This window comes from Eubalaena glacialis, chromosome 6, assembly GCF_028564815.1.
Source record: "Eubalaena glacialis isolate mEubGla1 chromosome 6, mEubGla1.1.hap2.+ XY, whole genome shotgun sequence".
NCBI classification, from domain to species: Eukaryota; Metazoa; Chordata; class Mammalia; order Artiodactyla; family Balaenidae; genus Eubalaena; species Eubalaena glacialis.
The window spans coordinates 105,041,096-105,068,365 of NC_083721.1; the positions used below are offsets into that span (position 1 = coordinate 105,041,096).

General features: G+C 38.2%; 1 protein-coding gene across 3 annotated transcripts; it reads left to right on the top strand.

Annotated features, from left to right (window-relative positions):
- Positions 1-133: 133 nt before the first annotated feature.
- SPTSSB (serine palmitoyltransferase small subunit B) lies at positions 134-27,270 on the top strand. 3 transcript variants are annotated; one of them, XM_061193472.1, is made up of 3 exons: positions 166-213; positions 19,275-19,402; positions 27,008-27,270. In XM_061193472.1, the coding sequence occupies exon 3, from the start codon at positions 27,040-27,042 to the stop codon at positions 27,268-27,270; it is 231 nt and encodes a 76-aa protein (XP_061049455.1). In that variant the 5' UTR covers positions 166-213; positions 19,275-19,402; positions 27,008-27,039. The 3 variants fall into 3 exon arrangements, with proteins under 3 accessions (XP_061049457.1, XP_061049455.1, XP_061049456.1); XM_061193474.1 differs by lacking the exon at positions 19,275-19,402 and having other exon boundaries at positions 134-213; XM_061193473.1 differs by lacking the exons at positions 166-213; positions 19,275-19,402 and adding an exon at positions 9,942-10,012.

Below are 27,270 nucleotides of genomic sequence, written 5' to 3' on the forward strand. Positions count from 1 at the left end.
AAGTTTGCCTGGGAGTGTTTTCCTTTTGTCAATAATTAATCACCGGAATCAGTCTGGCAGAATTGGAGTTTTAGCAATAGTGCAGAGGGCGGGGCCGAACACCTAACTCTTGGAGCCTCGAGGTGCCCAGCGCAGTGGGAAGCTCGCAGCAGTTGGGGAGGAGCCAAAGCATTGGTGCTCACCTAAGCCGCAGGAGATACACCCAACTGGGAGGTAAGCATCTTCCAAATATCTGCTTGAACTGTAAAGTAGCTTTAGAAGGATAGAATTCCTGTCTTTATAAGGAAGAAATAATACCAAGCCACAATGCAATGTATCAGCTTATTATTCAACTGCATTAAAAATTTTAAGAATTGAATGGGCTTTTCCATTTGCCTTTAACTCTGTTAGAAACTAAGATGTTTCACTCAACAGAAGCCAAACTTTATTATTAAAACTTTCCTGGCCAAAAGAAGAGAAAATTACTTTGTTAATTACTTTCATTATTTATCTTTGTATAGTTCAGTAATAACTATTCAGAGAAATGTCATTGGGAGGTTCTTGATTTCATTCTTAAATATGCATCTTTATCTTGTTTCATGCTCTTATACAATACTTTTTTGCCCATAAGCTACTTGAGGCAATAATACACACAAGTCAACTGACCAAAAAGTGAAGAGTTTCCAACAAGGAATATATTTTAACATTTTTTCATGATTATTAAGCAGGATGTATTTTCTTAAAGATGATTGTGTTCATTTATAAGTAACTAGACTTCTAAACCCAAGTAGAATGGTACATATAGATAACTTTGACATGGGGGTGGGGATGTGGTATAATAAAGAAGAGTTTAGATAAGAGCAGAGATTCTAGATCTGTTTCAACTAAAATGACATTCAACTGGTTGGCAATGAACATATGAACCCAGCCCTTGATCAAATAAAGAATTTGAAGAATTGTTAAATGTAAATCTTGGCCTTAAAACTACCAATAAGTGCACCAGGGAAGTTGGGAAAATTGTTTTTCTACAAGACTTTGTGGCCCAGTAGTTCTTTTGAATTAAACAAAAGTTAAGAAATACGTGATCAGTTTTGCTTGTGAATTTTTTAGATTAGTGCATAAAACTAATGAGGTTTGAATAATTTGATTTTCACATCTAAATTATTCCTATGCTTTTTAAAACAGGCATCATTTTGATGACTGTTTCAATGGCTGTGATGGTTTTGCACATAGATTACTAGAGCAACAACAAACATGTGAAATGTACTGTCACCCTCATTACCCAAAGATTTCTATACAACTATTTAATAACAATAAATTAACAGTGGTTTATCAAACCAAATGCGTGGGCATTCTAGAAATTTAGTGGATATGAAGTTGAAAGTCAACCAATTGTCAACTTCAACTGGTTTTCTTAATCCACTGTTTGTAAATTTGCAAATACTTTGGTAAAAAACTGTCTTTTGTAATTCTATATCTACTATGTCAGCATAAACTATTTCACCACCAAGTATACAAGATGCAAAATCTTCATTAAAAATTATCCAAATGGGACTCAACTTCCAGAATGGTGGTGTGAGGAGCTCTGTGAACCCACCCCTTAGCAAAACAACAATACTATAACTTTAAAATTACTATTGAAAATTGTAGGTAAACAACTATTTAGTCTCTAGAAATTGTCCTGAGGAAATACAACAAATGAAGAAAAATTTGTTCAAGACAATCCACTAAATTTCCGTAAGAACAGCAAGAGTTTGGATTTTGAACCACAACTCACTTCCCTGCCAACTCCACCTGGATGTGATGGTGCTCCACTCTGAGGTGGGGGGTACAGCCAAGAACACAGGACTCCCTCTCAGCCTAGATCCCAGCATAGGGCTATGGTATATCCCTGGGAAAGCAGGCCACGAGCATCTCATCCACCACCAGTGTTGCAGAAGCTCTACCTTAGGCAAGAGCATGTGAAAGATCTGAGGCTCTCCTTCCAACCATCCCTCATTCTTAACACAAAAGAGGAAAAACTCAACAACTAAAAGACAAATAACCCATTTAAAAATGGGCAAGGGATTTTAGACATTTCTCTAAAGAAGAGGTACAAATGGCCAATCACCAAAGAGGTTCTTACTATCATTTAGTCATTAGGGAAATGAATATCAAAAACACAAGATACCACTTCACACCAACCAAAATGACTATAATCAAAAAGAAAGAAAATAACAGTTGTTGGAGAGGAGGTGGAGAAATTAGAACCAGCATATCTTGCTGGTGGGAATATAAAATGGGTGAGTTGCTGTGGAAGATAAGTTGGTAGTTCCTCAAAAAGTTGAACATAGAGTTACCATATAACCCAGCCGTATAACCCATATAATTCCACTCCTAGGTATTATCCAAGAGAATTGAAAATCTAGGTCCCTGTAAGAACTTGTGCACAAATGTTCACTGAAGCATTACTCATAATAGCCAAAAAGTGAAGATAACCCAAGCATCCATTGACTCATGAATGGATAGATAAAATGAGATATGGAATGGAACAATGGCATATTATTCAGCGATAAAAAGGAATAAAGTACTGATATGTACTATGGCATGGATAAACATCGAAAAGATTATGCTAAGTGAAAGACTATATATTGTATGATTCCATTTATATAACATATCCACAATTGGCAAACCTATAGAGACAGAAAGTAGATTAGTGGTTGCATATGGCTGGAGGGGATGGGAGTGGCGATGAGCAGGAATAGGGAGTCACTGCTAAAGGGTACAAGGCGTCTTTTGGGGGTAACAAAAATGGTCTAAAATTGATTAGTAATGGTTGCATAACTTTGAGTATACTAAAAACCACTGAATTGTGTGCTTTGGGTGAATTGTATGGTGTTTGAATTATATCTCAATAAAGCTGTTTTTAATAAATTATCCAAGCTATTAAAAGAACATGTGGGTTTAGAACTTGGAGTTCATGAATCTTCATGTACCACCAGACCAATAGTTTATGTGAAGATCTTTCCTAAGGGCCACATGAGATAGATGAAATAATTGAGTGACACAGGGGATACATATTATATGATTTGCATATGTTTACACACCTGCCCAAGCTTTTCTCTGTTTAGAAATGTCAAATGTCATTAATGCAGTCCTATAGAGAATTTGTTTGCAATGCCCTAACTTTTTGGACTCATCCACTCATTATATTAATCCAAGCTCAGTGAGGCCAGCGGTTCCTCCTGTTTCTAGGTAAGTCTAGTTCTTTATCAGTTCTTTAGGCCAGTTGTTGAGAGAGGCCACAGTGGGTGAGAGAGGGAGGGTACCTGAATCTCAGCCAAAAGTGTACTTGTCTGCCACTCAGCCTAACCCGGTTTCACTTGCACTAGATTGGCCCGGAAGTAGAAGTCTTGGGGGCAAAGGAAGAGCTGGAGCGGCCACTGTAGTACTCAGAGCACCCTGACGTGTCACTGTTGGGAAGCATCTCCAGTGATTATAATAATCTCAAATACAGAAGCTCCCAAATAATTAATATTCTCCTCTATTCATCTTCTATATTTTGTGTTCCCATAAACTACCTGATCCTGTAAAGAACTGTGGAATTGGATGATAATGCTTTGTCCAGAAATGGGAATATAATATTAGTGAGTCTGAGTTTCACGGGGGTATAAGCAACACCTGAACTTGTTGCCAGTAACAGTTATGAGTACACTGAGACAAAGTATACCCTTAGCTTTAGGGATTCAAGTAAGTCTACCTGCATCAGGAAACCTCAAGATTTTCCATTCTCACCAGGCCAAGCTTATCCTTCCATGCACAAGTTTAGAAGAGCATACCATGCTGATGAAAATGGGTTTCACACAGTTTTTGACCAGCAAAGCTTTTGTAGAGATCCTGTTGTCATATTTTGTCAGATTTCTAAAAACTAATTTTAAATGTCCAACCAGTTGTCTATAAATTAAGTACATGTAGGAAAAACCTGATCATAATTATTAATATTGCTTTGATTGGGATTAATAATTCTTTAATTCAACATATTTATTGTGCATCTACCCTGCACCAGGACAATTCTAGGCCCTGGATGAGTAATAAACAAAACAGACAAAAATTCCTACCCTTCAGGAGCTCAAATTCTAGAGGGGCTGTCATATAAATACATAATTTTTAAGTGAATTATACAGTGTATGAGTAGGAGATAAGGGCTCTGGAGAAAAATTAAGCAGGGAAGGGAACGAGGTACAATTTTAAACTGTGGCATCAGGCTAGGAAGTAAAATTATGTAATTAGATAATATAAAGGTCACGTATGGGATGGGCCATAAGGATTACCTGCTCCAAGTTAACTTCTCCCCCGAGGAGCTTTGGTTTCCCCTTCCCGTCAGCATTGTTTTACTACCTTGGATTTACTGCTGTTTCACCAAAGAAAATATTACATTAGCCCCAACATTCCAAGCAAGCACAAGGAAGACATAACTTCATGTCTTTTCTAAAGAACTACAACCTAAATAAAACACCGCCTTATGACAACAAAAACTCTTGTTAAGGGAAATCATTAGCCTGGGCTTTCAGTTTTCTTGTGGCCTTTCTCTCTTGCTTTGCCCTGGATTCTTGCAGTCTGCCAGAGGATTGTGTGGTAAATAATTAAGGACCACTTTCCCAAAGCTAACACCTTTTGAAAGAGTGAAGAGGGTAGGGGAGAATTTGAGGGAAAAAAAAATTTCCAGGACACTCTGGAAAGGTGAAAGGAGAACAAATCTTTCAGAACTACATAACAGAGCATGGAACACCACAGATCAACTGGAAAAAAGGAGAAAAGCAACCAGAGAGCCTCTGCTTTCCCAGACCATCCTAGAATCTCTCCTCAGGGCACCTGGCTTAAAAGATACCTGAGGACACATTGTTCTAGTAAAATATAATGGGTGTGGCAGATCTCCTGAAATAGAACTTTTAGAAAATGGCTTAAAAGGGAGCAAGGACTTGAATTTTTTTTTTTTTTAAGTCAAAAGGGAACATTTATTTCAGGCTTAGAGGAGAAGCATTTGAATCAAATTAGAAATAAGTCAAAAACCTCCCTGTTATAAAGGAGTTATTATGGAGCATTAGAATTCTCATTCATTTAGTTAACAGATTTTAATTGAGCAGCCACTGTGTGCCAAGTACTGGGGGAACAACACAGACCTTGCTTCAAAGACCTTTCTTTCTTGAGGTTACCTTATATGCCTTTTGTTACAAAATAGTCAAAGCACACAGTGATGAGGACAAGAACATTTTTTAAATTGGGGTATAGCTGTTTTACAATGTTGTGTTAGTTTCTACTGTACAGCGAAGTGGAGTTCCCTGTGCTACACAGCAGGTTCTCATTAGTTATCTATTTTATACATATTAGTTTATATATGTCAATCCCAGTCTCCCAATTCATCCCACCCCTCCTTTCCCCCCTTGATGTGCATACGTTTGTTCTCTCTGTCTGTGTCTCTACTTCTGCCTTGCAAACTGGTTCATCTTTTTGACCTGCCTGTCCTGACACCCCCTTCTAGGCTGGGTTAGAGCCTCTTTCTATGCCCCAGAGTACCCTACACTTCCCTATCATAGCACTTATCGCACTGTGTAGGATACTTGTGTAATTGTCTCTCCTCTTCTCTAGAAAGTGGCCTGAGGAGAGTATGTCAGTCTTATTCATAGTTTATATCCCTAGTACATGCTTACTGAATATTTGATTGGATGGATAGATGGATGGATGGATTCATGGATGGATGGATGCATGCATGCATGAATGGTGATTTGCCAGGTTGTAACCAGAGGTCCTTGCATAGAGAGGCAGTCTGGCAGAGTAGTAATTAAGAGTGTGTGCTCTACATTAACTGTGAGACTTTGGGTTAACATTGAAATTTCCCAATGCCTCAGCTTCCTCATTTGTAAAATGGGTATAGAAATAGTGCCTCTATTATAGTGTTGTTAAGTGAACTGTCTAAGGTAATACATATAAAGTTCTGGGACATAAGTTGCTCAATAAATATCCGTTATTATTACCAATACAGAACAGCAGTTTCCTGGGTGACCGTCTGCTACTGAAACATTGTATCCCTGCCCTTTCAGCTCTATTATAAGATCGAAGGATGTCCATTAGGAATTCCAAACTAAAGTTATCACTTTGGGTTCAAGATCTCTGAAAAGATTAAAAAGAGAATTTGGGAATGAATATAAGTAGAATATTGAACAAGAAAATTTGAAGGACTAGAAAAAGAAAGAAAGAAAAAAGCTCAAGATGGCACGTCCAAAGCAATTTTTCTGGGGCAATAATACCTCTACTGCTCTCACACCCACCAGCCAAGGTGCCAGTTCATCTCTGTTCTGGAACCCACTTGTGCCTCACAGAATGTCATGCCCAATAAACATTAATAAATGTTCACTGATGCAGAAGAAGACAGAAAAATGGAAAAAAAATTTTATTTGAAGTCAAGCCTTATCTAAACCTGAGTGTTATATTGTCTTTTTTGCTTCTTTTGAAAGTTTGATAATCCTCTTTTTGTGTAAGATCTTTAGTCAGAATTATCCTAGTGCCTCCTCACATGCAGTGTTTATCTATTACCTTCTAAATAAGATAAAATGCCAACCTGTGACCATCTATGGAAACCTAGTAACTTTAATACTTCCCTCTATTGCTATTAAAGAGAATTCTCTTGGCCTCTTCCCCAACCATGGGGGAATCTCATGTTTTTATCTTCTTCTAAGAATAGTAAACTGCTTCTTAGTTGCAGCATGCAGACTCTTAGTTGTAGTGTGTGAACTCTTAGTTGCGTCATGCATGTGGGATCTAGTTCCCCAACCAGGGATCAAACCCAGGCCCCCTGCATTGGGAGCTCGGAGTCTTACCCACTGGACCACCAGGGAAGTCCCGGTCATTAAATTTTTAATAGGCTATTTTATTGTCTAAAACTTTAAACAAAGAAAAAAATCAGTCAGGTTGGTCTAGTTCTGGTCTTGATGGGCAGGAAAATCAGGTTATAATTCAGGACAAAAATGTTGTTCCACAGGTTTCCTCCATTTAGGAGGAAACCCTGATGCAAACACAAAACAGATGATATGGTACCCTCTCCCCACCCCCATGACCTACAGGGCAAATTCTTTCTCCCAGACTCATGTGAGTCACCGTTTTACCTACTTACATCATTTGTGTCTTATGGGTTCAATAGAGTCACCTGAAAGGAATCTCTTAGGAGAAGAAATAAAATGCATGTAGAAAATAAGAGTAACAAATAATATTGTGATAAAAGTTACCATCTTTGAGCCGTTATTAAAACTAGGCACCATTCAGCATCCTTTACCAATGCTGTGTAATCTTCACAACAACACAGAAATAACTAACCATCTCTGTGTTAGTGATGCCGTAACTGATGTTTACAGAGGTTAAACAATATCCAGAATATCACACTATAGCAAACTCCAGTTTGCCAATTTCAAAATCCATATTCTTTTATTACGGAAAAAAATTTAATGAAGCAAATCATTCTCCAATGGGATACTGAATGCTATTATAGAAATAGTACCTTAGATGTGGTGAAAGCTTAGTAATCTCTTCTTAAACCCTTCCTTCTGATGGGTAGCAACCCTCAGAAGGTGCTGTCTAGACTCTGTTTGAACAGTTCCCTAATGGAATTCTCGCTGCTTCAATCAGCCAACCCTTTCCCCTTTAGATTACTCTTACTGTTTAAAGTTTTTCCTGAGTTATTTGTTTTTGTTTTTGTTTTTGTTTTTGGCCATACCACACAGCTTGCAGGATCTTAGTTCCCCGACCAGGGATTGAACCCAGGCCACCGCAGTGAAAGCGCCGAGTCCTAACCACTCGACCGCCAGGGAATTCCCCAGCTTTTCCTGAGATTAACCTCTGAAAACAATAAAACAATTCCAAACCTTTCCCTCCATAATAGCTTGTAACACCATTTAAAACCTCTTAAATCTTTTAAGACCTCCTTGATATGTTCCTCCCCCAAAATCTTCTTGCAATGTTTCCCATTGGAAACCTTCCAGATTTTCACCATCTAGCTTCCTGAGGATGTGCTGAACTTGCTGGAGTGACTATTTTCAGCAGCTAGAAGGATGCTAATCAAAGCCAAGAGCTGGTGGCACAGTACGTCTATAAATATATAAGAATATTGGTGCTACGGTCTGAATGTGTCCCCCCAAAATTCACAGGTTGAATCCTAACCACCAAAGGAGATGGTATTAGGAGGTGGGCCCTTTGGGGGGTGCTTAGGTCACGAGAATGGGACCTTCATGATGACATTAGTGTTCTTAGGGCTCCAGAGAGATCCCTTGTCCCTTAGACCATGTGAGGACACAGCCAGAAGGTGGCAGCTAGGAACAGAAAGAGGACCTTCACCAGAACGCAACCGTGCTGGAGCCTTGATCTTAGACTTCCCAGTCTCCAGAACCGTGAGAAATGAATTTCTGTTGTTTATAAGTCTCCCAGTCTGTGGTATTTTGTTATAACAGTCCAAACAGATTAAGACAATTGGATCACTTATTTGTCAACCATTTCACAACACTATTGGCTCATAATGAACTTGAAGTCAAGTAAAATTCCTTAGTCTTTTTTATTTGAACTGATCGTGGGCCACATTTTTCCCTATCTTACCCTTGGACAATTGACTTTTTGAACTGAAGAACAAGACTTTCTATTTTTCCCAAAGTTTTACCCTCAGTCATTTTTGGGACTCTGTAATCTGCTAAGCCTTTTAGAACTCCACCCCATAACTTTGGTTCATCTGCAAATTTGATCACCCATACTTTCTATGACATAATTCAGATGGACAAAGATGCTACAATGGTCAGGACAAAATGCAGAGCCCTGGAGCTCACCACTAAAGACCCACTCACCATCTTTATAATGCTTCACCAATTACAAAACACTTTCACAAATATTATTTCATTTAATTCTTACAATTATCCTGTGAAAAAGATATTATCATCATTCTATATTTGAGAACAAAGATTCAGAAAGACTATCTAACTTGCCTGATGTGACACAGCTAATAAATGACAAAATAGGAAACAAGGCTTAGGGCTTCTGACTGTTTCCAGTGCCTTTTCAAAGACGGATGTTTAAATACAGTGGTTAACCTAATCTCTTTTTCCTTTTTTCCCCCCACATAGATATCAACAGAGACTAATTAAAATTATGAAACACTTTCTACAAACAAAATCTCACCCAGAAACCTAGTGTATAAAGCAGATTAAAAGCAGGCTACTCTGATAGAAGTGAGATGTGAGATGTGAGGCTCTTAGCTTCTGTCTCTCTGTCCCACCTGGGGCCTCTCCTCAACCCTGCCATAGATGGTAATGTGGCACCTTACAGCCCTCAGAGTACACTGGGAAATCACTAGCCGATGGCATGTCCTCAAAGAAAACTTCTCTAAAAATAAATGTTAAAATAAGGCTAGGGGCTTCCCTGGTGGCGCAGTGGTTGAGAATCTGCCTGCCAATGCAGGGGACACGGGTTCGAGCCCTGGTCTGGGAAGATCCCACATGCCGCGGAGCAACTGGGCCCGTGAGCCACAACTGCTGAGCCTGCGCGTCTGGAGCCTGTGCTCCGCAACAAGAGAGGCCGCGATAGTGAGAGGCCGCGATAGTGAGAGGCCTGCGCACCGCGATGAAGAGTGGCCCCCGCTTGCCACAACTGGAGAAAGCCCTTGCACAGAAACGAAGACCCAACACAGCCATAAATAAATAAATAAATAAATAAAAAAAATTAAAAAAAAAAAAAAAAAAAAAAAAAAAAAAAAAAAAAAAAAAAAAAAAAATAAGGCTAGCTTGTGATGCTTTGTTTTTATAATACATTTTAGAATTTTGTGGGAGATCATCTCTCTAAGAGGTTTAATAATCTTTTACACAGAATAGAATTGTTTTAAAGTTTGAAGGCATCTGGGTTTATTTAATTCAAATATTAATTTCACAGATGAAGAAGCTGCAACCCAGAGAGGAAAAGTAACACACACAGAATCATTCCTCAGGAAAGCAAGGACAAGAACCCAGACCTGGACCCTTCTAGGCAGGTAGATTCTTCTGATTGATTATATCATAGAGTCTCGCTTTTAGAAATCTGCCCCTTTTGCCTATAAGATGACATCTTTAACAAGATGAAGCTTCTGGTTCTAGCTTAAGCAACCAAGAAACATTTATGATATACTTGATATTACAATGGCATTTAAGATGATACAAAGGAGTGAAATGTGGCAATTATCTTTAGTAATGAGGCCTTGAAACAGTGGTTCTTAGCTTACAGACATTACAGGCTCCTTTGAAGTGTATACCAAAAAATGTTTATGCAAAATTCGCAAACATTTCAAGGGGTTCACAGATTCCACAACCCACCCCCCCAACCAAGTTCTTGGCCTCCTGGTTAAGAACCTCTGGCCAATTTCAGTACAAGTGCCAGTGTCAGGATTGCATAGCACTAACTACTGTCTTATTTATGGGTTTGCTGGTTAAAACTGCTTCTGTTTCGGCATCCTTCATTTTTTATTTAAATGGAGCCGTATCTTATCCTGGAAGACCTCTGATACAAGAAAGGAGTAAATGTTTCAGAAAGTACTTAGCTAACCAGATGGGACAAATGAAGAGAGAAATATGATACAATGAAAACATTTTCTTAAAAAAACGTTAATGAAAGTAAGCCTGGTCAGTGTTCATATGGGACATTCACTTTCTTTCTGCTTATTTTATTTTTAAGAAAGAAAGAAAAGGAAATAGAGTGGAAAAAACCTAGACTACCACTAGCCACCTACCCACTTTTATTAAATCTATAGTAAATGGGGAAAAAAGAAAAGGTAGAGGGTGTGGACAAAAAGAAACAGATTTATCTTCTGTTTCTTAATCCTTCTCTTTTGCTGCAATATTTTAAGAGATTTATGGTTTTGAAACAGTTGGCAACAATTTCTTCAGTTCAGAATAGTTTGGGAAGCGCCACTATTACTTTAAAGTTACTGATAATGAGGCTTGATTTTTCTAATTCAAAAAATACTTGTTGGACACTTAGCATTTGTAAAGTATTTATAAAGGCATTTGCATGATAGAAAGAGCACTTTGGAGTGAGAGAATCCCAAGACTGGGTCTCATTGTTGTTTCCCCCTTGGCTTCTGACAGTAGTGAAGTACAAAAACTTAATGAGTCTCAGTTTCCTCATCTTTGAAATGAGGCAATATACTTTTTTATCTACTTTGTGATAGCCACACCAGAACTGAGTAAACATTCTGAAGAACAATCTCTCTAAAAGTGGCTTCTATCTTAACAACTGATAAAGTTGACACATTCTGCCTTAAAAATGATCTCATTCTCTTCTATTCTTTGTCTGGTATTCATAGGCTTAGCAATAGTACATTAGTATAGTGTATAATAATCATAACAGTTAACATTCACTTAGGCCTTCTTCCTATGTTTTATTCTTTATACTTTACATCTTTTAATCTTCCCAGAAATTGTATGAATGAAGTTCTATTATCATTCCTTTTTTTCCAGTAGAGGAAATTGAGTCAGAGGGGTTGAGCAACTTAGCCAGGGTCAAACCCAGACAGGATCCAGAGCCAGAGCTCGTAACTACTCACCACACTGCTTCTCAGGAGGATTCTCACCCAGCTCCCCATGTGGTCACCGTGAGACTCTGGGCCTCAGTTTCTTCATCTTTAAAGTTGGAATCATTTAAGTTAAGCGTTTAGCCAGTGCCTGCCACAGTGGTACTTAATAAAAGCTGTTTCTGTCCCCTGAAGAGAATTCCACATTATACAATTCTAGTGGTTTTAAGGAAGAGATCTGAATTCATTGCCTAGGGCTGCTGTAACAATGTACCACAATGTTGGTGGCTTAAAACAAGAGAAAATTATAGTTTTGGAGGCTAGAAGTCTGAAATCAAGATATCAGCAGGGCTGCAATCCCTCTAAAGACTCTAGGGGAAAATTCTCCTTTCCTTCTTTCAGCTTCTGATGGCTTCTTGGCTTATGGCTACATAACTCCAATCTCTGCCTCTGTCTTCACTAGCCTTCTCTTCTGAGAACACTTGTCATTGGATTTAGGACTGACCTGGGTAATCCAGGATGAGCTTTTGCAGAGATCTGTAACTTAATTACTTTCACAAAGATACTTTTTCCAAATAAAGTTACATTCACAGGTTCCAGGATGTGGACATATCTTTTGGAGGGCCACCATTCAACCTACTACAATATCTTAACCCAAATATTTTTCTATATTGGCAGATTTCCTCTGGTATTCTTGACAAACAAACCCATATTTATTCAAAGAGGGAAAGGAACATTTCATCTCACCCAGTTTGAGCGTATAGTTAAATTGGTTTCAAATCTATTGGTTGAAAATATTTTTCTTAATATGCCCAGTTGCCATTAGCCTTCTCCACATTTACTTGAGAATCAACAAAGTTCTTAGGAAATGAACAATTGTTACTCATTTAAAAGAATAATCTTGGAGCTCAGCCCTTTTCCACTTTTCACTAGAAGCATGCAGGTACCCATGTACCTGGAAGCAGGTGAAAGAGAATGAAGCCAGAATAATGTGTCAATGCTGTTCTGCCCAGGAGAATGAGAAATCCACTAGGCTAAATTGTCATTGAAACTTTTTTCTTTTGTTATCTCACTTAAGTAACTCATTTCTAAGTACAAGATTGCAAAATCTAATTAATTTAACTGTCTAAAAGCAATGACATGTCTTGACATAACTCTATTACTCCTGCCTTTCCCTTCTCACCTCCCTCTGCCCCATCTCAGAAACTAGCTGACCTAGAATGCTAACCAATCCAGTAGGGAAATGTCCCTTGATCTGGGGGTTGGCAGAGAGAACACCTCAACAATGCTGTGTCTATCTCCATGACCCTTGGAGTCAGGCTAGCTCTCCACTCATTTTCCTAAAAGCAGTAATAACTGAGATACAGAAGCAGGTCAGTTGAGGGCAGTAAAAAAGCAACAGGCTATCTTACTATTGTCACAAAAAAATCACACCTATGAAAGTTCAATGTCGCTGGTCACCAAAAACACTGAACTCATCACCAGAAGCCTTCCAGACAATGTAATAAGAAATAAAGAATAGGCCAGAAGAATGAGAAGGAGAAGGAAGAGGGGGAAGAGGAGGAGGAGGAGGAAGAAGAACAGAAAAATAAACAAAAACAATAAAAAGTTTTATGAGCAAATCTATTCAATGCTATCCAAAAAACTGCAAAAAACACAACCTAGAAAATTAGTATTAGAAAATACTATTGGAAGAGTCTTGGTTGACCAGCTGCCTATGCAACCGGATTTCCTTTGGCAGAACACTGGGAACAAGCGCTCAGCAGGTATGCTTCTGACAAATCATTATTGCAGTAACTCACCTTCCTTGCCCTCAAACTCTTCCTTGGGAAAAAAACGTATTCTATTTCTGAAGACATATGAAATATAATGACAATAGTCAGGGATGAGACAAAAGCTTGATTTTTTTGTGCTCAGGCTTCTAGCTTCTAAGAAAATTGAGTCCTTAGGAACAAACGGTAAGCAGGTATTTCCTTTACCAAAGTGTAGTTTTGATGGCAAAGAGCTGGGGAAGAAAAGAGAAAGGCAGAACTGTTATGATGTACATGGCACATAATTGCCAGGAAAGGGGTTTGTAATGACAGTAGAAAAGTAGTTTCAGTCGAACGATTTAGCCACTTTTCCACTCTTACTCCCTTTTAAATACTCTGGGTTTGGGGATCTTATGAGCTCTTTATTTCACATCCTTGTCAAAAACACGTAAGCATATCACAGAATTTTAATTCCCACAAGTACTATAGGGAATTAAACTAAGAGAATTTCACTGATGCCAAGAATCAACCTAAACAGGTCAACACTCCTCTCAGAAAGTTCTTTGTAGTTCATCAGTTTCCAATTTTCCTCTTATATCATGAAAGCCAAGAAGAAGGGAACCCCAACTGGAACCTCACAATTATTATTTGAAGACCTTTGGGGTTATTCATTTACTTAGTTTTGGATGGTACATCCAAGCAATTTTGCTAGACTAGTAATGCCCCACTACAAATTGAGACTCTCAATGACTTTTTTGTTTTTAATTTATTTATTTATTTATTTTTGGCTTTGTTGGGTCTTCGTTGCTGCGTGCGGGCTTTCTCTAGTTGCGGCGAGCAGGAGCTACTCTTCGTTGCAGTGAGCAGACTTCTCATTGCGGTGACTTCTCTTGTGGCGCATGGACTCTAGACGCGTGGGCTTCAGTAGTTGTGGCACGTGGGCTCAATAGTTGTGGCACATGGGCTTAGTTGCTCCACGGCATGTGGGATCTTCCTGCGCCAGGGCTCAAACCCGTGTCCCCTGCATTGGCAGGCGGATTCTTAACCACTGAGCCACCAGCGAAGTCCCGAGACTCTCAATGACTTTTAATGACTTTTAAAAAATATTGTTCAGACTATTTTTAAAGTGTATTTTTAAATTTCAGTCCTTCTTAATTTTTAGAGTTATTCACTGACATTTAAAATTCTTAAATTGTGGTAAAATACACATAACATAAAAATTTACCATCTTTGCCATTTTTAAGTGTACAGCTCAGTAGTGTTAAATATATTCACATTGTTGTGCAACCAGTCTCCAGAATGTTTTCATCTTGCAAAACTGAAATTTCACATCCAATGAACAACTCCCAATTTCTCCCTTTCTCCAGCCCCTGGTAACCACTATTCTACTTTGTTTCTATGAGATGACTACTCCAGATACCTCAGATAAGTGAAATCATACAGCATTTGTCTTTTTAGGAATGGCTTATTTCACTTGGGATAACATTCTCAAGGTTCATCCATGTTGTAGCATGTGTCAGAATTTCCTTACTTTTAAAAGATAAATAATATTCCATTGCATGTATATACTATATTTTGTTTATCCATTCATCTGCCAATGGACGTTTGGGTTGCTTTTGGCTATCTTGAATAATGCGCTTTAACATGTGTATACATTTAATGACTTTTTCTTTTGGTCTGCTTTTATTCTCTCCATTTCTATTTTTTTTTAACATCTTTATTGGAGTATAATTGCTTTACAATGTTGTGTTAGTTTCTGCTGTATAAAAAAGTGAATCAGCTATATGTATACATATATCCCCCTATTTAAACGGTTATTAACATCTTTAAGTCCACTGTTAGTGTTGCAACTCTGTTCACTTTTTACTTCTAAAAACAAATTGGCAGCCCTTGGGAACAATATCTGCAGAAGGAAAAAGCCACCCAGGAGCTATATTCTTTCCTCTTTCCTTATGATAATGGGGTTTTTCTTTCTTTTAAAAAAAATAATAAAATAGTAATAAAGAGGTTCATCCTAGGAAATGACATTACAGTTAAAATCTTGGCCTGGAAGCCTTACTCTCCACTCCCAAATTGGCAGGAATAAAGAAGGATACTTTTCCTGTTTCTTTTTTTTTTGGCTGCCTGGCTTGTAGGATCTTAGTTCCCCGACCAAGGATTGAACCCGTGCCCTTGGCAGTGAAAGCATGGAGTCCTAACCACTGGACCACCAGGGAATTCCCCTTGCCCTGTTTCTATATGAGTCAATGACAGGACACCAGGAAAAAGGCAAGATATGTCATCTCCTATTACAAGTTTCTCTTCCTATTCATAACATCTACTCAGCATTAACCTATGTGCTTCTCATTTTTAATTTCACTATATGTATCTCCTTTTTGATAGCCACACAACATTGAAATTGATCTAACGTGAATTTGGTATTTCCTAAACTATTATGAAATTTTCTGTTAAAGTCAAATTCCAAGTTTCCTTTCCCAGCCAGAAGTCCTTCATTCATAAATCCCTCTAGAGTCTGTCATAAAATGCCAAACAACAAGGACTGCTTTGAAATTACAGTTACTCAACGCACACTGTGATGCCCAGCGGCCTCAGCTGATAGTTGGACGAGAAGTACATGTTTTCTGTTGTTCTGCTTTTGTTGGTGTTAATGGAAATTGGAGGCCAAAAGGTTGGTTCAGATCTCCACAAAAACACTCTACTCTTGTGTATTACTCAAACCAACACCATACCAACAACAACTTGGCTAAATTGTTGGTGAGACTTTTTCCTCTTGGTACACTATTTCAGTAACTCACTTCTAAGATTATAAAACATTGAGTAACTTAGCTGCCTAAAAGCAGAAGCATGCTTTGACTTACAATTGTTTGTTTTTTCCTCTTTGAGGAGTCTATAAATTGTGCAAGCAATTCATGAATGTATAAAGAAAGTTCCTTAATTGCCCTATGGTTGTTTGATTTGCTTCTCTGGCTTTGATTTATCACAAACTTTTAAGTTGGTTTTTTTAGCTCCCTCTAAAGACTTGGACTTCAAATCCATCACTTCTGGTCTGACTTCCAATATTCACCTCAGTATCAGCATGAAGAATTGCTTCCCAAAGGGTGACTGGAGAGTATTCTAAGATGACAAGGAAATTCCCTGGAAAATGTTAAGCAAGAATAGAACCTTCTGTGAGACACAGAAAACATTACAGTCACCCACAGAAAACTTAGAGCAAGACATCTGGAAACTGGGAAGCCAATAAACTATTGTTGTGTCTGATTCGTACATAGACACAATGTGAGGTTTTTTCCTTTAATCATACAAATTTGTATCTTTGTGAATCAAATTGTGTTTACATAAAGAAGCAGTTTATGATCAGGTCTCCAAGAACCATGACACAAGTTTGTGCAGTGCACAGCCCACACAATGGAATGTGGTGGCCCTGCCCAACACACATTTAAAGATTTGTGTAAAGATTGCAATGTCTTTCAAATAGTGGTTTGTGTTAATGGTTATATACATGTGTTGTTTTGTTATTATTTCTCAATGTACCAGGAAGTTCATTTAGCAAACAAATAAGGGCTGAGGGGTTTTTTTTCCTGTAAAATATCCAAAGCACTCCATTGTTGAGGTAACTGTTATAGAATATTCTATGAAGACTCTTTGACTCTATAATATAATAAAATCTTGCAAGTAGTTTAAAGTTGTACCAATCCACAAGGAACAACAACAAATACTACTATTACTATCATTATGACTCTTACAAATATTTCTAAAGAGCTCACAAACTATCCCCACATTCCTTACCATATCACTGAGACAGACTTAGAAGCAATTATCAATTATCTTCATTTTACACAGAGAAGCTGTGACCCAGAAAGACTTTGGAACTTGCCCAAGGACTCAAATTAAAATGAATGAATGAATGAAGAGAAATAAAGAGAAAAAAAGATGAAGAGGAAAAAAAGCTGTAATAGAATTCAGGTCTCCAGATGTTCTCATCCTGGGATTTTTTTCCATTAGAACCACTTTTCTACCAATCTTAAATTTTTACTCACCTAGAGTAAGCCCTTGTAAAAAGCCATTTTAATGGGATTTAAAACCACTTTAGAAGTGCTTTTTATTCCCCCACAGAGTCCATGAACTTTCAACAGTATTGGAAACTTTAAAAGTATTTGTCATATCAGTACCAGTTCCCTTTCATCCTACAAAAAAACAGATTGTACTGAATTTGACAGTACTTAGAAAACAATCTGTCTAAAACTTATTGCCTGAAAGCAGACAATGAGAATTCGTAAGTACCTTTTATGTATCCCACATTGTGCTATGGGAATATTAAATAAGTACAAGTGTGGTCCCTACCTTCTACAACCTTACAATTCAGTCAGCCAACCAGCCAACCAGCTCACCAGCCAGTGTATAAGTATCCCACATTCCAGGCACTGGGGATATAGAGATGGCCGTGGCATATTCCCAGTATTCAAAGACCTCATAGTCTAATGGGGAAACATTGTACATGGCTAATTATAATACAGTATAAAAGCTACAATGGTAACCCATAAAAGAAAGCAATATACATTCCTTGGGAAGGGTGGTCTCCTGAGAATGTTTCATAGAAGAGAGAACATAGAAGCTACGTCTTGAAAATAAATAGGATTTTATCTAAAAGAAGAGGGGCACAAAAATATTTCTAGAAAATAAAAGAGGATGAACTAAAACATGGAAGCTTAAGAGTGAATGACATTTAGCAGGAGAGTTCAGAGATGATGCAGGAGAGGTGGAGGGATCAAACTGTGAAGGGCCTTACATGAATGTTTCATTTCATAGGAAATGGAGAGCCATTGAAGTATTTCAAGCAGAAAAATAAATCTGTAATTTTAGAAAGTTAATTCCAGCAGCAGCATGGAAGATTGTAAGGTGAAAAGGAGACAAGTTGGTAGGCTATTTCATTAGTCCAAGTGAGAGATGGAGAGAGTCCACAGCACTGCCCAATAAAATTTTCTGCAGTGATGGAAATATTCTATACCTGTGCTGTCGAATATGGTAGCCACAAGCCACATGTGGCTAATGAGCACAAAAAATTTAAATTGCCACATATGACTAGTGTCTGCCAAACTGGACAATGCAGAGACATCTTGGAGAAGCTAGCAGTTGAGATAAGCCTTAAAGGAGGGTTTTTCCAACTGCAGGTTACAATTGGTGGGTTAAGAAATCGATATGGTAGCTCACGATTGGTATTTTGTAATGAATGAAGACAATAACACAGCAGAATGAAACTGAATGGAATAGAATGGAATAAGAAATAAAATATCAGCATGCAGAGTATTATTTTGAGAGATGTTTATTTCAGTTATATGGGTATGGGTATGTGTATGTGTATGTGTATGTACCTTGGATCAAAAGTAAAACGTACTTTTCATCTCTATTGTGTTTGACAATATTTGAAAGCCAGTCCTTTATGGAAGACTATTATTTAATTATGTTCAAAGTTATGAGGAAGAGTTTTCCAGAAAGGCAGAACAGCATAAGCAAAGTTCATTGGAGTTTGGAATAAGGGTAACTCTGGACCTTTCAAGACTTTCCTAATTATTTTTTTGCCTTCAAAAAATTTTAATAGACTTTATTGTTTAGAATATTTTTAGACTTACGAAAAAATTGAGGTGATAATACAGCGAATTACCATATACCCTGCACCCAGTTTCTGCTATTAACATCTTACGTTAGTATGACACGTTACAATTAATGAGCCAACGTTGATATGCTATTATTAAAGCCAATACATTACTCAAATTTACTTAGTTTTTACCTAAAATCCTTTTTCTGTTTCAGGATTCCATCCATTACACATTACATTTCATTGTCATGTTTCCTTAGGCTCCTTTGGGCTGTGACAATTTTTCATACTTTGCTTGTTTCTGATGATCTTGAGAGTTTTAGGTACTAGGAGAATTTAAGGTCAGGTATTTTTTAAGATGCTCTTCTGTTAAAATTTGTCTGATGTTTTTTCTCATTATTAGACTGAGGTTGTGGGTTTGGGGGAGGAAGACCACAGAAGTAAAGTGCCATCTTCATGCCATCATATCATGGATACCTACTACCAACATGAGTTATCACTGTTGACGGTGGCCCTGATCAGCTGGCTGAGGTAGCGCTTATCAGTCTCCTCCATTGTAAATTTACTCGTTTTTATCACCCTTTTCACACTGTACTCTTTGGAAGGACATCACTCTGCTCCTTCTTTAAATGAATTACTTAATTAAAGGAAGCCTTGAACTTGAGTAAATCTATTGAGTTCTTTCCAAAGAAAGCTACTTCCGAGTACAGACACAGTCTCTTTTTAGATACAGCATCTCTCTCTGCAGCAGCAGGCAAGATACTTTTTCCCCTTCTCAGGTTTTCAAGTTCCAAATATGAAGCACAAAAAAAGCTGGGTGATTGACGTAGAATTCCAAAATAAGTTGAGAAGGAGTTAACCCAAATTCAATTGCAAATCCTTCTGACTTTTCTCTTCAGCCCCGGATTCTGACATTTTAGAAGGAAATTTAAACCAAAATGTGTTAAGTCTTTTTCCCCTCCTCAGGAGGGAAGGTTCATTTTTAGCTAATGTTTAGAAAGGGAAATCCCTTCCTTAGAAAATTCAATAATTTGGAGTACTTTCTTTAGGCAGAGGAGGGCTGCAGGATGAAGTCTTTTGCAGTATTCCCACGGAAAACGCCACCCTAACAAATCATCTGCTACTCATCTTTCATTGTGGTTGCCTAACTTTTTACCACTCCTGTTCCCATGGAGAGAACCAAAACCAAAAAGCCTCCTGAGCAAGCCCAGCCTCTACTTTCGCCACCACCCTGCACGTTCCTTTTACAGCGTTCTCATTTCGTGACTCATATACATGGGTTCATGGGAGCATGTGGGTTTTTTTATTGCTCTATTTATTCTAACCTTCTTTTCTGTTCAGGCCAGAAGAAAGGCTTGCCCCTGAGTAATGTGGATCACAAGTCCCCGGAATTCTCCTTCTCACTGTGAGAGAGGAGATTAAACTTTACTTTTCCCCACTGTACACAAAACTAGTGAGAGAAAAATACATTCAGTGACATTCAGAAATAAAAAATAGCCACTTACTCTCCAATCAATTATGAGATAACTTCTTAGGGGAATTCCAAGTCCTCACTGTTTTCTACTGTCACAGTGTCCCCATTCATTCACTGGGTTCCCTTTAGAAATCACTCTCTCTCTTTCTGGTTCCCAAGACTCTCATAATCCTTCTCTAATAATCTCTTCCTTCCCCCCTGTTTCTCCCCTCAACCTGGCAAAACTCTTATTCGGGTCTTTTATCCATGCTAAGTTGTACACTACTAACAAGAACCTTAGCCTTTGCCAGTTCCCAGTAATATTTGCAATAAATGAAGACTTTGCCAGTTCCCAGTAATAGTTGCAAAAAATGAAGCCTTTGCCAGTTCCCAGTAATAGTTGCAATAAATGAAGCCTTTGCCAGACCTTCATTTGACTAGAGGAGAATCTGAACAGTGGGATTTCAGGAAAGAGTCTTGAGTAAGAGAAGAGTAGAGCCTGGGGAAACTGAGAGAGGGTGAGGCTGAAGTCGTCCAGATACCTACACACTTGATTTCAATATCCTTGATCAACTTTGAAGACCACAGAAAACCTCCATTGGAATTTTTGCTTCTTTCATCCAATGTCAATTCACAAAACACAGGGTATTCACCACCTGGAACAGTCCAGTCACTTTAATTCAGTTTGACAAACCAATTTGATGTCAACCAATTTAATATCAATTTAATGTTAGCCTCATAGTCTTGGTACTTTTCTTTAAAATGAGTGATTGGGTCTAGGGGACTCTACAGTCCATCCAGCTGCTAACATTCTAGGATTCCACTTTAGCTACCTAATACATGTGGTAAATATTGTCTAAAATATATATTTGTGGAATATATCCAGCTGAAAGATAATCCTTGGGGGCAATGGCCATGACTGTCTCAGTCACCATGGTATCTCCAGTTCCTGGTGTGATTACCAGCACAGTAATAATTATTTTTAATAAATAAAAGGAAGTGGGGGAGAGGGGAAAGCCTTTCACCAGTTAGATTCCATCTTCCTATCTATGTATTTCTTCCATATACAAACCCCTTTAACTGATGCTTTGCTTGCATTTTTGCTAATCCTCACAGCAACCTTAAACAGAAAGGATTATTATTTCCATTTACAGGTGAGGAACTTGAGGCCCAGAACACTTAAGTAACTGGGCCAAGGTCACATACCCAGCAAGTAGAGAAGTCAGAACTTGAATCAATGCCTGTCCTTAGTCCCAAACCCATTATGAAAATGCAATAAAAAGCACTTTCTAAGCTACAGGTAATCCTATGAAAACAGAAATTATTTCTGTTATTATTACAAGAGAAACCCTGATAAATCAAATCCATTAAGCATCTTAGAATGTGGTACTACATGGATCCTCCTGAAGAAGGAGATGTTATCCTGTTTTTAAAACAATGGCCCATGTCTGTGGGTCTGTTTCTGTTTTGCAAATAAGTTCATTTGTATCCTTTTGTTAGATTCCACATAAGTGACATATGATATTTGTCTTTGTCTGACTTACTTCACTTAGTATGATAATCTCTAGGTCCATCCATGTTGCTGCAAATGGCATTATTTCATTCTTTTTTATGGCTGAGTAACATTCCATTGTATATATAGTTTGATTGTGGTATATATATATATATATCTCACACTTATGGTTACCAAAGGGGAAAGGGGGTGGGGAGGGATAAATTAGGAGGTTGGGATTAACATATGCACACTACTATATATGTAAAATAGATAACCAACAAGGACCTACTGTATAGTACAGTACTCAATATTTTCAGTATTTTGTAATAACCTATAAGGGAAAAGAATCTAAAAAAGAATGTATATATACACACACACACACATATATAAATTGAATCACCGTGCTGTACACCTGAAACTAACACAATATTGTAAGTTAACTATACATCAATAGAAAAAAAAGGAACATTAAAAAACAAACAAGCAAACAAACAATGACCCAGAAAAAGCCTTTCCTCAGGCCTCACTATCCATCCCTCCAGGTAACAGTGCTGGCCCTTGCCTCACCCCCACTTTTTACAGAGAGCTTCACCCACTTTGTGTCCCACAGGGGCTCAAACCCTCCCCAGTCACCAGAAGGCATCACCACACAGCTTCAGCTGTTAAGAGTCAAACCCATCCAGGCCACTGAACCACTGAAGACATACCACAATGTGCTTAGGCAGTGTCACCTTTGAACGCACAACCTCATTAAAGATTTAAGAGGGTTTTAAAAATCACCAAGTTTAGAGAAAAAATTAAAAGAAGAAGGAGGAGAAGAAGAAGAAACAAACTACTTCCTCCCTCTTTTCCATATACGGGAAATCATCTTTTAAAAAACATATAATTAAAAACAAGGAGAAGAGTGGTGTGCTTGAATAAAGTAAGCATTTTAAGTCTCTTGTTTAGCTTTACTGGGATATGCCATCAGGTCTTTAAGGGCAAGTTAATTTCACATTTGAATGTGAAAGATTAAGACAGTAAGATGTTTGCTGTCATCTCGTTCTAGGTTACCTGTGAATAATTAAGTTCATGCCATTTTTGTCATCTTATTTCTCAAATTCAGCCTCTTTTCCTAGCTTCCTCCTTAGCATTTTTCCATGCCCTTTCCCCCCAATTAGTGCTCATTCCTGGCCCTTCGTCACTGCATGTTTGTTCCATGGTCCAGTTTGCCGCTGCCTAGAAGAGCATCTCCTGTCTGCAATGCCATTTTGGAACAGATTCCTTCTGAAGCTGTTACTACTAAGAGAAAACCACATAGTAGTACTCAAAATGCCCTTATTTAATGAATGAATGAATTCTCCTTCCCACATTGCTCATCTTAAATTGTCTAAAGTGGTTTTCTTAAATCTTCCATGTTGTCCCATAGGACAGCAGTCCCCAACCTTTGTGGCACCAGGGACCGGTTTCATGGAAGACAATTTTTCCCGGGGGTGGGGGTGGGGGGGGATGGTTCAGGCAGTAACGTGAGCGATGGGGAGCGATGGGGGGCAGCAGATGAAGCTTCACTCGCTTGCCTGCTGCTCACCTCCTGCTGTGCGGCCTGGTTCCTAAAAGGCCACAGACCGGTAGTGGCCCACGGCCCAGGGGTTGGGGACCCCTGCCATAGGAGACTTAAAAATGGACTCAAAAGGAAGTAAAATATATTACTGAAGCAAATCCAGAACCTAAGTATAGTGCATATTCTAACAATAGGTTGTAGCAGATGATTTCCCAATAATAACCAACTCTCTTCTCACCTTTTCATGAGAAACAATGAATAGATAATCTTTAAAATGGTTTTTCATTAATAAGGGGAAAAAGAATCAAAGAAAAGGGGGATATCAATGCTTTTTATTGACTCTTTTACTTCATGAGACTGAAGTGAGATGTGACAATAAAGTACTTTTTACATGTCAGAGCTAACTACTGAGAGGGATGGGAAATGATCCAGCGCACTGTAGAAATGGGCAAGAAAAATAATTTTTAATCTTAATTCTTTAAAGTGTTAGCAATATGTGACCAAGTTCTTACCAGGTATCCAGCTTTGGTGTAATGCATGTTGGTGTGCTTTAGAGCTCTCATTTCCCTGATTGACTGACTGACTCTTACAGTTTAACACAATGAACACTGACCACCTCACAGTTTCTACGGCTCAGAAATCTGGGCACAACTTAGCTTAGCGCCTCTGGCTCAGGGTCCCTCACAAGGCTGCAGTCAAGGTGTCCACTGGGGCTGCTCAAGCAAGAAATTTAATTTTTGAAGAGAAAGCAATGGCCAGGCAGTTACTTAGTAAATTTTTAAAAGCTAAAATGTATAGAGAAAAAGTCAATGATGTTTCTAAATGAGTAATTTATCTCATTTATAAAAGTAAAAAGAATATTAAGAATATTTTAAACAGATTTTCAGTATATGGTTGATTCTGAATGAGTAATGCCCAAGAGACAGCAGAGACATAGATTTACTGAAATGATTGGTATTCAAAATCATTTCAGTTTGGCTTTAGAATGCAGGGAAGGCAACATGTCCATATGATCTTAAAGGCTCATCCTCTCAAACCCACCACAGCATTCCCCTGTTAAAAAACCTTTGGAGCCCCCTCACTCATAGGATCAAGACAAAATACTTCGCCCACTCAGCTGGGCCCTAGGGCACTTGGCCTCACTCTGGTCATTCCCTTGACCACCTATCAAGCTCCTTCCCACCTCTAACCTTTGCACAAACACAAGTTGATCCCTATGTCTTGTCCATTCTCCCCATCTGACTACTCATTTTATCTGTTAGATTCACAATCATCTCCTGGATTTTATCTCAAATATCTCTTCCTCAGAGACATACTCAGACTGGATTAGGTTTCCCACAGTCACTTATACATTGCTCTTGCCCTTTAGGGCATAATATAGTAGATAATTATATATTTGTATACATTATTTGATTGCTACCTGTCTTCCCAACTGGACCAAGCTTTCTAAGGGGTGGGTCTGGGCCTGGCTGAGCCATCATTCTCCCACCTTCACCCAGCACAGTCTGGTGAATGGACTCTCACACTCCTGATCAGTTACCTGGCACCACCCCAAACTCTGTCAAGGTAATGAAGAGGAGCAAGTGTGGGTAGCCATCAATAAGATTTTTTAAAATTAAATTTCGTTTGAAATATACAGTTGTCTCATGGGACAGCCTAAAAGCTCAAATAGGGATACCTCCTAATTTCTCTCTTTCAGCTTATCAGTGGAAAGTCTTGGTTGCTTGGATAATATTGTTCACTGAAATTATCACTTCTTCTGTCACTCATTTTCTCTTAAACTTTTGACCTTTGCTCTTTCTCTGCAACCAGAGTTAGGAGTGAAGAAGAACATTGGAGGTAACTTCTCACTGAAGTCCACCTGCCAGGACAAACCATTCAAATCCAATTACTTCATCTCCACTCTGGCTTCTAGAAGACTAAGTAATTGTATTATTTACTTATTTGGATTACTCTGGCCATTATTACAAATAATCATGACCTGGTAACACAGAGACTTTCCCATTTTAAGTTTTTGTGGAAATTTTCCTTATCAGAAAGGGTTACTTACTATCAAAGCCAAGTTATTGAAAGTCAGCAGTAGCCTACTGTATCCCACTTAGGTCGGGATTGTGAGTCATCTATAATTATTTTTTTAAGTTGGTTACTTGTCATTCATTCATTTACTCATTTGTTCAGCAAGTATTTACTGATGACAGTCTTTGTGCCAGGCATTAGGATCATGAGAGTCTCCCCATAGCCTGAGTCCACGGTCTTCTGGAGCAAAAACATCTTGCTTTTACTCAAAAGAGAATCAAATTAAAGAGAGATATGTTCAGGTCAGAACATAGGAATGACCTTCAAAAATATTTAACTGTGATTTGAATAATAAAAGTTATCAAGGTGGACTTAGATGATGTAGCACCATGATACTCCTAGGAGTAAGCACAACAGGTACAGGTCTGCTTGTCTCCCCAAGGACACCCACCATGTCTCTGAGTGTCTGCAATATCTTCCCAAGAATCTTTAAGAAATGAATGAATAAATAAAAATTGGTATATCAAAAAAAAAAAAAAAAAAAAGAAATGATAGATGCCCTTCCTTCTAGGAGGTTTTCCACGTAGTTTTAACTGTGATCCTATCTGAGGGCCAACAAAACATTTTTATATGGTTTTCATAAGTTCTCTACCCAAAAACCAAATGACCACCCAAAGGTACACTTTGGGCTTCACCTTTGTTTCAGAGGTCCCAAGACCATCCATATGTCCAGTGCCTCACTAGAAAGACTCACAGGACTCAACATATATTCGCACTCACAGCTAAGGTTTATTATAGCAAAAAGATATACAACAGGATCAGTCAGGAAGAGAGACACGGTTGGAGTCTGAAGAAATCCATTTATAGGCTTCAGATGTTCTCCCCCTCCCATGAGTGGACACACCAAGTGTGCTTCTTTCTTTACCAGCAAAAAGTACAGTGATACATGCCAATGTTTCTGCTCAGGGAAGCCCATTAGAGACTCAGCACCAAGGTTTTTATTGGGGCTGGTCACATGGACACTCTTTGCCTGGCAACTACAAAAAATTCCAGACTCCCAGAATAAAGCAGGTATTCACCATAAATTACAGTGTTTGCACAGTCTAGGCATAGTGAATCATCCTTATCCATTAGGGAACAGAAAGAACATTCCAAAAGCCAAGTTTCCAGATGCCAGCCTAGGACCCTTCTAAAAATAGCAGCCTCAGGTTTGCTATATTAACTCTTTTCTGCACACTATTCTTTAATCTTCTACCAGAATATATGCTGTAGGAAATAGAAAATTCACGTTTATCTCTCTAAATGTACAGGGCTAAAGAAAATGTGGTTAGCTTCAACTGTAGATATTATTATCACTAGAGTTATTACTGGCAATTATTTTTAGATAAATGTTACTGTTAATAATATTATTGCTATTCATTCTAGTAGTAATTATTAGTAGTAATGGCAATATTAATTCCTATGATTAATATGTTGTTATTATTTCCATATAATATTCCTATTAGTAATTCACTCAATGATCGTTAACATTCTTTGAAAATTTTTGACATGCTGAGATCATGAAAATACAAGGAGGTTCTGTGTTTAGTGCCTTGTTTTTTTTTTCTTCTAATCTTTTACCTTTTTTAACAGGACAGACTTTCTGCAGCTTGAAGGAGCCAGCCATGGATTTCAAACGTGTGAAGGACTATTTCTCCTGGCTGTACTATCAATACCAAATCATTAGCTGCTGTGCTGTCTTGGAGCCCTGGGAGCGATCCATGTTCAATACCATCTTACTAACCATTTTTGCTATGGTGGTATACACCGCCTATGTTTTTATCCCAATCCACATTCGCCTGGCTTGGGAATTTTTCTCCAAAATGTGTGGCTATCACAGTACAATTTCTAATTGA